The 12,839-nt window shown below is 37.1% G+C and overlaps 1 protein-coding gene across 4 annotated transcripts in view; it reads right to left on the minus strand.

The window, feature by feature from the left end:
* Positions 1 to 9,019: 9,019 nt before the first annotated feature.
* The window catches only part of ntm (neurotrimin), a 404,384-nt gene continuing 400,564 nt past the window's right edge, over positions 9,020 to 12,839 (minus strand). For all 4 annotated transcript variants that reach the window (XM_040151403.1, XM_040151401.1, XM_040151402.1 and 1 more), the window contains 2 exons: positions 12,636 to 12,671; positions 9,020 to 9,122 (listed from right to left, as the gene is read on the minus strand). In XM_040151403.1, coding sequence (XP_040007337.1) covers positions 9,022 to 9,122; positions 12,636 to 12,671 — 137 coding nt within the window. In that variant the 3' untranslated portion in view covers positions 9,020 to 9,021. The remainder of the gene's footprint in view (positions 9,123 to 12,635; positions 12,672 to 12,839) is intronic.

Here is a 12,839-nt window from a genome sequence, read left to right on the forward strand (position 1 = left end):
AACTAAATTTAAGCATTCATAGACTTTTTAAGTCTTCCTTCCTGCTTCTGCCCATGGCAGGGGGAGCAGGCCATGTACTTCATTTGAGTATGCTTGTTTGTATGTGTATGTTGCTAGACCACGTTTGGGATGTTCTGGTCTATGTCATTGCGGCATGACATGTTATACAGCAAATCTTGGTTCTCCTTGCTGTTGATCATTTCCAGTTTGCCTGGCGATCTACTTCAGTTCTTTGGTCTGTTATATAAGTCTCAAAAGTCACAGTAAGATCAATATTTGGTGCCAAGTAGTCTCTGTGAGTGATGGTTCATCCAGGTGAGTTATGGTGTTGAGGTTGCTGGTTCCTGACTGCAAAGGGGTTTGAAGGGTCAGAGTTGACAATGTCTGTGTTTTATTTAGGTGGCCATGCAGGTGATGAGGATTATCTTGAACCTTGGTATTTCCAGGTCACCAAGTAAAAATATGTGGTGTGGTTTTTGAAGGAAGTGCTGCTCCTGTTGGACTGTCTCCTCTGAAACTTTGTGGGACTTTCCCTACAAAATACATTTTCACTCCTCACAAAGTGCCCCATGAGGAGGACTTAGTCTCCCATTACTAGGTTTCTTAGTGCACTCTGGTCCCACTCTTGCTCAGACATGCTTACTTGAGAATAAAAGGAGTCAAAGCTTGGTCAGACCAAATTTTGGACTGCAAACAATACACTTCCATTCTGTCGCCCCAATCAGTAGATTAGGTTGTAGAGACAAAGTACATTTGCACTGTGCTTTCGTTCAATTTTGTTAAATTTCAAGTAGTTAAATAAAACATAAAGCATAAAATCAATCAGTCTGATCTTAGATAGAAGGGGGAGATCCAGAGAGTATAAAATATCATAGTAGTAGCATCCAAATACTCTAGATCCAAACCTGCTTGGTATGAACATAGGGCTGGGTGATTAAACAATCTTGATAATTATTATGAAAAAATATTCCCACAATAAGGATGATAAACTGATAAGTAACTTTTGATAAATGTGCTTTATCTGTTCTGCATTTAGGTAAACCCTCTGCACAATCTCTCTATTAGGCTATAGCAGTTGCATAAGTAGCTATATAGGGGTCAAAAGGAAAAAAAAAACATATACACACATTCCTGGAAGACTAAAAATAACTGACTGTGAACAAGGTCAGATGGCCGCACAGGATGATGAAATTGTGCCAGACAGGTCACATGAGATCTGTGATTTAGAAATATTTTGGATTTTCTAGACTGGATAAATAGTGCATTGATATCCGTTGCAAAACGTTCAGGTGACCTGTGCCCATGAAGACAAAAAAGACAACAAATTTAATCAACCATTTGGAAAGATAACATTACCATTTCACCATCCCGGTAACAGAAAGCCAAAGTCTGCATTCCCAAACTGCCAGCACTAGCAATAGCACCCAAACTTGCAAACAAACATCTTGTGGTAACGTTCAAACCCGAGCAACAGCCACTCATGCCTGTCTTTTCAAGTAGGAACACAGCAAGTGCAATTTCATATTTTATAGCGAAAGACATGAAACCAGTTAGGTTGACTCTGGGTATAAAAACCAAGTACTGAAACATTTTTCAAAAACAGCATTGCCTCAGCTTTATTCAGAATGCAGGTGCAAAGTGGAAGAGCAGCTTTACAAACTTTGCAACCACTACTGACATGTAGTCACAGCAGAATCTTACATTAGCCTAATAAGAATACTGTAAATGCTATACCATGTTGGTTGGGGAGAGTATCAAGTTATTTATTCAAAAATAAATGGTTGTTTAGAACCATAAAAAACCATAACAAATTCGATCCTAAACTGAATATACCCCTTCAAAGTCAAATTAAAAGGCGCCCTGTGGTAACCAATGTTTTAATTCAGTGTTACTCACCATATCACATTGTGTGTATCCTTGAGGTCTAGAAACATGTTGAATGCATTTCCTTCCTCAGTGGTGGTTTTAAACATACATGTATATATCAATAATCAATATCGATCAATATGAAAAAAAAATATTGGGATATTTTTGGCCATATCTCCCAGCCCTATGTGGAAAGTCTTTCTTGCACATCAAACCCAAATACTGCTTATGCTGGTTTTAGTGTTTTGTGCATAACTGTCTCCCTTCAATGCCTCATCATTGATTTTAAGTGAAAGTGTAACTGAATGTTACAACCTCAAAAATGCAGTCAGTCGCATTTCCAACAAGTCTTCCAACCTGAACGACCATATAGGTTGTTCATCCTTGCCCTCTGGTATGAGCCATAGGAGTGTGTCCCAGAATAGCGCCCTATGGCACCCAGCCATACTAGACCTTTGTCATCATGGTAACAATAATAAACATGTAGTTAAGCCTATGGAATGGTCACAGTTTGGTTAGGTTTAGGCATAAAACAACTGTTAGGTTTAGGGAAAAATCATGGTTTGGGTTAAAATAAGAACCACCGTAGTTACAATAATAAACACGTAAAGTTATGGAACAGTCATGGATAAAAGAAGCAACATTGACAGTCTCCTGTGTGAAAGTTCTGTATTTTGTCTACCCATCCATCCACCCCAACTTCCTCTTAATGCTGACTTTGTTGCTCTTTATACTATGTCACCTGCCTTCCTCTTTTGCTCCCGTCATAGTCAGTACGACAGGTAGAGGTTAACAATAAAACCTAACTATAGGCCGTAATAAGCTGCTGCACATACGACCTATGGGGTTGTTTTTGTACAGGAGAGGACAGTCTCTGCATTTCTGTGTTAGCTCTGATTGTAGGGACACTGGTCTTTAACACAAGTCAAATAAAAATCTTTTATCTGTCTAACAGCATCACTGCATTCTCTGGTCTCTGGTGTATGGAGCAACTCTCGGCTGCAGAGAGCAGATGTTTGCATGAATTAAATATTTGTTGATACTGAAGTAGAGCGGTAGGGTATCAACTGCAAAGCCTTTTTTTTCCATCACTGCTTAAAAAATGCAATAGGAGCACAAACCTGAAAGACTGTACATATCATGGACATACTTTACATTATCACACTGTATCCAATTAACATTCATGGTGGAGGAAGATAAAAGATGCAGAGCATTATTGCAGACCTCCTGCTTTGGTTATACATAATTGATGTACCAGAATCTTAACATGCACTGTGTTCAGGCTCAAACACACTCGTGTCATTTAGAGATCTGCAGTTAGCTGTTGTTGGTAATGTAGCGGACAGACGACAATGAGCTCAGTCCAAGGTCAGGACTTGTGAGGGATACAGAAATCAATAGGTTTGCCTTGTTACTGGATTGGTGCCACTATAGGGAAGACCGTTGTTTGTGCACCTTAGAAATGTCTGTTGGCAGTGCAGTACAGCAAAACATCTGATAAGTCCCTGAGGATATTCAGTCTGAATGTCCCATTGAAACTGAATAAAAACACCAGAAATAAATTCAAAACACATGATCTTAAGATACAACATTTTATTATTATCAGTCTTAAATATGAGCACACACTTTTCATCAAGAAAATACATATGAATCACCAATCCTTTACAATGCAGGGAGTCAAATAGCATGATGTCTCCCTCCACTTGTGAACATCCAATTGAATAGAGAGCTCTTTGAAGTTGTAGCCAGGCAAAGGGCAGAATTTTATTTATGTGAATCATCCAAAATAAATCCAATCAGATCATGATACTACTTCATGCGTCTGCTATGATAATCCTCTGGAAGCTAAGAGAAAGGATTGGTTTCTCACGTCTAACCAAAGTTCACATCCAAAAATGATCTCTCCCAGACTGTAATGCAAATCACACAAATGTCACAACACCTAAAATTAATAGTACCATGTGGTAAGTGCAATACAAGCTCAGTCATTTTTTTCTTGAATGGTATCAAATGTTCTTCAAAGACTGCTCTCTTGCCTTGCACAGAGACGAAGAAAAGAAATATCCATAGCTTTTTTTTTTTTTTTTTTCCCCAAATCAGCCCATATTCCAACTGGACCTATGTTTGCTTGGGCTGAGAGAAAGAATGAGCCCTGCAATCCCTATGCAGTCTTCAAACAGACAGTGGAATTGGTCATATCGACAGAAATATGCAGCGCTACTGCCAAAATATAAGCCTTCATAGGCTGTGATTCAGAATTGGCTGACTGGAGTCAGACAGAAACAGGAAAATGTATGTGTATTCAGGCCTTTTCAGTGCAGTTTCCAAGCTGAATTTTGGGGATAGTTTAGAAATATTTTATTTGTGTATTTCCGTAGTCCTCGCCCCGGGTTGCTCGATTTTATCAGTATATGTTTGCCTTGAATGGGACTTGCAGTGTGTCTTGCATATCCTATTTAAAAGTCAAGCTTGGTGGGAATATGGAGCATTTGCATTTCCTCAAATAAGACAGCACAGTGGCTGACTTTTTTAATGCCATGCAAAAAGTAACTGTTGTACAACCGCCTACTGTTTGTCTGAAAGATGATGAATTTTCAGTTGGGGAAGTTGCTTATTTCCCTTTGAAATTGGTATGCTATCTGCTGCTGTGTTCACTTTGCCTGTCCATGATGCATGTTATGTGCGGCTGATTGAAGCGTACAGCATGGGGAGAAACAATCAGTATTCAGTTTTTAACTGTATTAAACTCATGATGAGCCTGGCTGGTATAAACAGGATGTTACTGTTAGCTAAACTTTTACAGTGGAGGATGAGTCCAGTTAACAACAGGACAATATAAGGACCAACTGAGAGCTTATTACAGTTTTCTCAGCTAAATGAGCCATACCATAGAAAATAGCTGTGCTGTGCAACACAAAACATTACACTGTCTCACTAAATGTAATGTAATTGTGTTTACTTAACTGCTCTGAAGGCCAGCTTGTCTAACCTTGAGGCTACCAGAGCCCATAATGCATAGAAAACAGTGGTGCTAAGTAATACAAAAGTCTCCAGGTCATAGAAAAAAAAATCCAAATTAAACCTCTAAAGAAGCAGTCTGCATAGGATTTCTCCACGTCTTGTCTTTTTACACATTGGAACAGCAGGGATATCTGAACAAGGAAATGAAGATGATACTTTTCTTTTGGCTGCACACGGCTCAGACCAATGCCAGAACTTCAGGAAATGTGATTTAGCAGCATTTCCAGCAGTGATCTGACTGGTGCTGACTGCTTTCCATCACCACTGAAAAGGCAAAATACCTCATCCTCAGGTGGCAGATCAGACTGCTCTTTGCCTCTACACTACTTCTTCAGCTCAGTGCTTCACAGTTTGCAACATTTTGTCTATGACCACAGATCTCATCACAGTTAATAACCTACATTGTGTGGTATTAACAATTAGTGGGGTTCCTCTTAATGATGCATCAGTTTTGGTTTGAAGTCTGTGCTCCTCTGAGCAGTTTCAACTCTGAATCGCTGCCATAGTGTTGGCTTTGCTATTATTTTGTGGATAATTAGGTTAAGTCAGCTATACAACCAACTCCACACCTCTGGTTATATGTGAAAACAAAAAACAAAAATAACAAAACAAAAAAAACAAACAAACTTACATTTTCATTTCATCTAGAAATGCATGACATGTTATATTTTGCCAGCAGCCCTGTTGTTTCATACAAATCCCTCTTGGCTCTACATGTAAGCATTTACATGGTTTTGTCCTCAGTTATAGTGTGCTTGGCTTGAGAAATTATATTTTATTGCATTGAAAATGACATAAAAAAATAAAAGATAAAAAAATATCACAATCATCAAGGACAAAGCAATAAACTGCATAAACATTCAGCTGTCTGCGCTTTCCTTTCATAAACCTGTGGAGCACTGTGATACACCTACTGAATAATATAGCTGTGTGGTATAGCATGGGTTTCTGTGAATCAGCATTGCATACACTGTCATTCCAGTGCCCACAAATGCACATCCACAACCAGATCTAAATTCCTGTGCCACTAAATAATTAGTAACAATGCTGAACAACTGCTCAGAGGTAGTAAAAAAATAAAATAAATGACCCAGTTTTTACAATGTGTGCTTGGCTGAAGAAATGCAGGCAGAAATATAGAGTAAACTGTCTTACTTCAGTAGAATTTGTGGCATGTGTTTTTGTAAGTGAAAAAAAGAGAAGAAGTGAGGCGCGTGTGTGAGTGTGTGTGTGATTTTAATTGATTTTAATTTTCTTCAGGAAAACTATTAAGCTAGGTGTTTTCACATTCAGTTCCTTTTCAACCTTTCAAGTTAACTTAAAGTGACGAGGGCTGTTATTGTTTGTGCCTATTGACTGCAACTACTTCACACAAACCCATCTGAATGGATCTATCACAGACCTCCTTGGGAGGTGATCTGACTTCGGTTCATCTCAAATGTGGTTAATCTTGTGGCAAAATGACTGTGCAAAAGAGACGTGAGATCAGTTATGCCATCCTTCAAGCCAGGATGGAATAATTACCATGTCATTTCCAAACATTGCTTTGCTGAGGATGTATAATAGTCTGCAGTGTCTGTCTCTCTCTCTTTGTGTTGTGTGTGAAAACAAAATGTGAATAGCCTTGTCAGATTCAGCTGAAGAGTATTCTGATCAATTTCAATAATGGCCCTATCTGTTTCATGCCTTTTTGATTTGGATATTGGCTCTTTTTCACATCAAGGAGCACAAACCTTGTTATCCCCAAGACCCATAAAGGAAAAATTGAGGTTCACATGGATGATGGACTAAGACCTCGACAGAGCTGAGGCAATCCAGGGAAAAAAGGTCTGATTTTTTTTTTTTTTTTTTTTTTTTAAAAAGAGGAAAAGGTGAAGATGAACAGGACAGAGATCAATGGTTCTGTCTCACTCTTCTTCTGTCAGGCCTGCTCAGTGTCGACTGAGCTTGTATTAATTTAAAAATAACCACATGTGAAAACATACTCAATCAGAGCTGTTAGATCATAATAAGCGCACCATTGCCCCATCACTAAACAGACACACGCTAATTTGTTTTAATTCACTTTACCTGTTTGATGTTGTGTTTAGGGAATCCTACAAATGCTTTAGTGCTGCACACAGTCCAATGATGTTGAGTACAGCTCTCACAGAAACCAGATGGTTGTGTTTAGGTACACTGACAAACACAAAGAGCAATGCATTTTGCAAGAGATTCATGATATTTAAAAAATTCTCTTCCATATTACAAAACAAGTAGCCTAACACCAAGTCTTGTTTTTTCGTCATTGCCACTCAGCTCTTTTCCAGTGCTATGGGGAACCTGAGTGTGGTGTGGAGTGGCTTTAATTCTTACTGCCGTGTTGTGAGAGGTTACTGATTGTTGCATAAAATCCTCACGCTAACAACAAAATAAGGTAACAGAGGTCTGTTTTTTTTTTAAATTACTGCCTCTGAAAAAAAGCCTGTGATACTCTGTCTGAACTGATCATTCTCCATAAGAAAACACAGATATGATTTTCTTGTTTTCTCATATATCCTTTCTTTTCTGATAATGCAAGCTATATATCAAGTGAAAAGAGCAGTTGAGGCTTTTTTGCTCAGACCTCTGATTAATCTCTGTTATTGCAATTGGCCCACATACTGTACAGTAAGCCTGCAATTATTATTATTTTTTTAAATAAAAGCTGGATACGTCATGTTCCGATGGACCTTTCACAGTCATGAACCACATACTGTACATTTTGGTTTAAAGGTATCGATGGTTTTAGATTTTTTTTTTTCTCCAAAATTACACCCATGTTAAACCCATATGAAAACAAACACGTTAACTCTCTTGTTTGTGAAAAGACAATACTACGGAAAAAGTCGTAATGTTTTTGTTTGGTGTTGAGACTAGAAAACAGAAATCTATGATGTATGGTGCTGTATAAACTTCTAGTCTTTGGGTTATTGGTGTCTAAATACATGCAGAAAGTGTTTCTTTTTTGTTAACATGATCTTACTGAGTGGTCTCTAACCTTCCACTGCTGGACTGAAACATGAATAGGAATATTTTCTCAAATAACTGTGTTGTGTAGAAATTGCATTATGTTCAAACAAGTAGCAACAGCATTAATAAATTTGCATTACTTAAGTCAGACACTGACTCCACATAAGTGGAATAAACTCTCCTTCCATTTTTACTACTTAATTATAACATAATTATTCTCGGCGCCATTATTGTGTACAACTGTACTTGTAAGGAAAATAAAAATACAACAAATACATTAAACTAAGATATTTGTTCTAAATAATTACAACTTCATGTTTTCCCTTGTCAAAAATTTTAAAACATAACACAACTGAAAAAATTAAAATAAAATATTAGCGTTTCACAACTGCAAGTATATCACTACAATGCTGAGAACAAAAATACTTGAAGGTCAAAAACAATTCTGCTTTCAACAACCAGACTGAATGATAATTATTATACATTAAAATACGATAATACCAGGCTTTCAGCCTCAGGCTAACCTAAATTTCATCTGCTTCACCGTCTCGGTTTGACTTTGAGGTATTTAACATTCACCTCTCATACTTGCTCTATATTTGCCTTTTCCTGGAGTTGAGATGAATATGCAATGCAGTTAAAAATGAAGACAAATCCATTTGAATAAGACACCTCATTTTAAAAGATCCTTTTTTACCGAGACACATACCTAAAAACAGACAATAATATAATTTAGAGAGAGAAATATCCAACACAAGTCAGTTAAGATGTGAAACATCTGTTACATCTTTAAAAACTAAAACTAAAGAAAGCAAAACAAAACAAAAAAACAAACAAAACTTTTGTTATGTACTTATCTAGTGTGTCAACATCATTATGTAGCTTGGTACTTCATGCACTCACTGTTCATCAGTTTATGGTTCTGGTTGAAAAAAAAAAAACACACACACGCGCGCGCGCGCACACACACACACACGCACAAACACACACACACACGCACACACACACATGCACACACACACACACACACACACACACACACACACACACACACACACACACACACACACACACACACACACACACACACACACACACACACACACACACACCCGCAATACTTATGTTAGAATTCATTCCTCTTCAAAATCTGAGCAGGAACGGCAGAAACACTATGAAGAGGAGACAGGTGTGTGAGTGCACTCCCATTGCACCGCCGCTACCATCCTGAACTGCTCTCGGCCCTGACAGGAGGGAAAAAGAAGGAAGAAAAAACAAAAAACCTGGGTGAGTTTCACCACTGACGATTGGTTTTTCCTTTGTGTTAGCACTACTGGGGGTACGTTATTAAATTAACTTCCTATCCGCTGATAACAATTCATTGCTTTAATACCCTTCCGGCATTTTAATGATTACTGTGACTTGAGCAATGCAAAGGATGTAGTCTTGTTTGTATGAGAACACAGGGTGACTGCTTCACACTGTATTTTCCACATGCAAACCAGTGTACATAATTAGTGATTACAATTGCGTCACCAATTACAGTTCATTGCTTAGAATTATTAGGGATTAGGAGGTATGGATTACAAGGTTTTATTAGTGACATAGCATCAACATGAGATTATATGACAGAATTATTAGCTGCTTTCTTTAGATTCTTTCCTGCTCTGCATCTGTGATGCCAAACTGCTTGCTTCCAGGAAGTGCAATGTGTACTTTATGCCTACTTTCATAGAGTCTTAGAGTGAATCAAGTAGCACTTAAATCAAGTTCCATTATTTACTGAATCTGTAGATTAAGCAACCCTGTCTCCTAATAATTACATTTATCTACTATAATTTTGTAAGAGAAAATATGTTTTGAAGGAGATATAATGATGTCTGGATTACCTTTTATCGATATAAATAGGAGACATTTTAATGAACATATCTGCCAAGTTGCAAAATGTCCAAACTGAATGTATCTGCAAAATTCTGATCACTTTAATGACCACGCAGATAAGAAGATGTTGGTTGATAATAATGATAATTGATGTTCGCGGACAACATATCATATGTATTATTTTTTGCTACAATATGCTACATCATGTGAGTTTTGATGTTTATGGTCATGTTTTTGTAATCTCCACATTGGGTTGAGGTTAGGAAAAAATTGTGGTTTTGATTTAATAATGAAAAAGTCAACGATGACTTGAACCACGAGATAGGACATGCTAACTTTATTAACATTTAACTAAAACCGGGATTTTTCCCGAACCTTAACCAAAGGGCTTTTGCTGTATAAATCTAACCACATACTGGAGTCAGGATAAGAACCCAAGTCTAGAAATGTATATGCCCACGATCCACCACGACCTCGAAAAAATGTAGCAATTCCATCCTTGGAAAAAAAACATTGCCACCAAACATAATCCAGGTGGCAATTATGTTTCCCACAAAGTGTAACTGATAGAGCAAATTAGTAGTATTATGTAATTTTTTGGACATAGTGTTGGGATGAAGATATTCAAGCCAACTTGCACAACAGTTTAGCAACACAGTAATTAAATATGAGAAATGTTTGTTGGGTGAAGTTAATTTTAACTTAAACTAATCCCTGATGCCAAATAGAGACTATATCAGTGATATGGTTTTAGCTTAGGTCCTCCTTTGTTTTAAATCTATGTCCGTAATATATATTATTGACATCATTATTAGCTCGCAGTGCATATGCAAGACCAAAACTGCCTGTATAGGTAAAATAGTTGATTTCGGATACAGATGTCATAAGTGTTTCACCCATCTGGTTTTCTAACAGTCTGATTTACTTTTGCAAATTCAATGTTTCTAAAGTGAAGATATTCCTGATAAAATCAATACATAATTGACAAGCATCATGTTATTAATTCTTGTTTTCCCATGCGGACATGGCTGACTTTGAATGTGTATTTTTTTGGATGATAATGGTGGATGGAAGCAGGTAAACCAGACCCAGGAAGCAATCTTTGTTGGAAACTGTAAATAAACAGCATATAAAATGACAATGATACATTAAGTAAAAGCTTCCATTAGGAGGCAGGAGATGAACTACTTTTAGTGCCGCATATAGTGCCTGTTAATGAGTGTTATGATTAAAATGCAATGGCCTGCAGCATAAAAGGCTGTACTAAAGTTTAAAAGGATTAAAACTGGGCATTGCGCAGCATTTATTATTTAAAGAAGGTAATCTTGTCTTCAACAAGGACATTCTTAGTACTGAGAACTGGTCTATACACCCACAGGATTTTCTTAAAATGATGCTTTGACTTCCAGGTTTGCTTTGGTCAGTTGTAACTGGGAGTCTGTCGGCAAATTTAATGCTACTATCAATGTCTTGGTGAATATTTGCCCAGGTCTTAATACATACAGTAATATATATACCCATTAACAATGTTCTTGACGAGCCAGAAATGTTTAAATGCGAATAAAATTAAACTCTCTAGTTTTATGTATCCAATCAAACTTGTTCATCTGATTTTTATTCAATAAACTACAACCTTTGTACATTTAAATATATACTGGAGACACATGCTTTATCTTATTTTCTTAGATTTAACAAAAATGCAAGCCAGAGTCTCGGGTAATTTAAATAAAAATTTAAGATTTATTTTTTACTATCTAATGCACTTGTAGTATTGTAGTACTGTCAAATGTGACAGTGTTTACATAGTTTTTAAGAACAGTGTATGAAATTCACAAGAAAACTACTAATAAAATACTATGCAGTTTTATGATGCAACAGCAGAAACACATTATATTTTCATCATGCTCCTTTCAGGAATGAGGCAATTTCCATCTAAAGTAATACATTGTATGAGGATTGAGGGCAAATTTAACTTTTTACTTTGAAGCTTGTCACACAATGACTACTCATTTCTCTAGGATTTCCATGAGTTCACTATGGTTTCCTTTGGGGCATCTATCCAATTACTCTGCCACAGTGGATTATCCCTAATCCTGCATATGGCTAATTAGAATAATGATGTTCACTCATAGTCAAAATCAAAGTCATTAATACAGTTCTGTTACTGGAGTGAGTTTGCTTACGAGATGCTGAAACCAGGACTATCAAGGACACATTAAATGACAAGATGGGTGAGGTGTTTATCATTGCACTATCACCATAGCTCCAAATGTTTAAAAGTCAGTTCTAAAAACTTTTACAGGAATAATCTACACCAGAAATCACAATTTGCAGATATAAGAGACATCTCAGTCTGCAGTGAGTTTTTGCAGTCCTCTTTGTTTCCTTTACTTTAACTGGATGCACAGTTGAAATACCATAGCAACAGGTACAAACAGTCACACAAGCACAAATGATGATAATGAAAGATGATAAATACTTACATTGGAAAAAGAGCATGCAAAAATCAAAAGGAAGCCAATGTCACACAGAGAGGTAGTTAGGATTGCAAAGGACAAAGAGGAAACATGATTAGTGCAACGGGCTACATTGACCATTTTCACAAAGATACAAAGATTGCCACACAACAGCTCTAACATATCAATTCATAAAGGGCACAAAGAGTCATTAAAACGGTACAATTTCGATAGGATCAATGAGCCAAGGCATGATTTGTCTCTTCTTGTCAAATACAGAAGAAACACAACACTATAAGTCCATTGACACTGCAGCCTAACTTCCAATTTGTGAAAATGGCAATGCTTGTCGTGTCCCAGCATGCAGTTAATACTCTCGATCCGCAACAGCTAAAGTGCATGCTGTTGCACAATACTAACCTTGCAATAGCGTTGAGCTAGTGGGTTCAATTACCACTACACCAGGGGAACAAATGACACAGAGCAACATATTGGAAACAGAACAGCAACAAATCATTGACAACAGGTGTAAAAAGCATGATAAGTAGGCTTCCGAATGGACTTTACATTGTAATATATAATGTAAAAATAATATAATAATAATATATTGGAGAATTCACTTAG

This window comes from Xiphias gladius, chromosome 17 (assembly GCF_016859285.1).
Source record: "Xiphias gladius isolate SHS-SW01 ecotype Sanya breed wild chromosome 17, ASM1685928v1, whole genome shotgun sequence".
Classification (NCBI taxonomy): Eukaryota; Metazoa; Chordata; class Actinopteri; order Istiophoriformes; family Xiphiidae; genus Xiphias; species Xiphias gladius.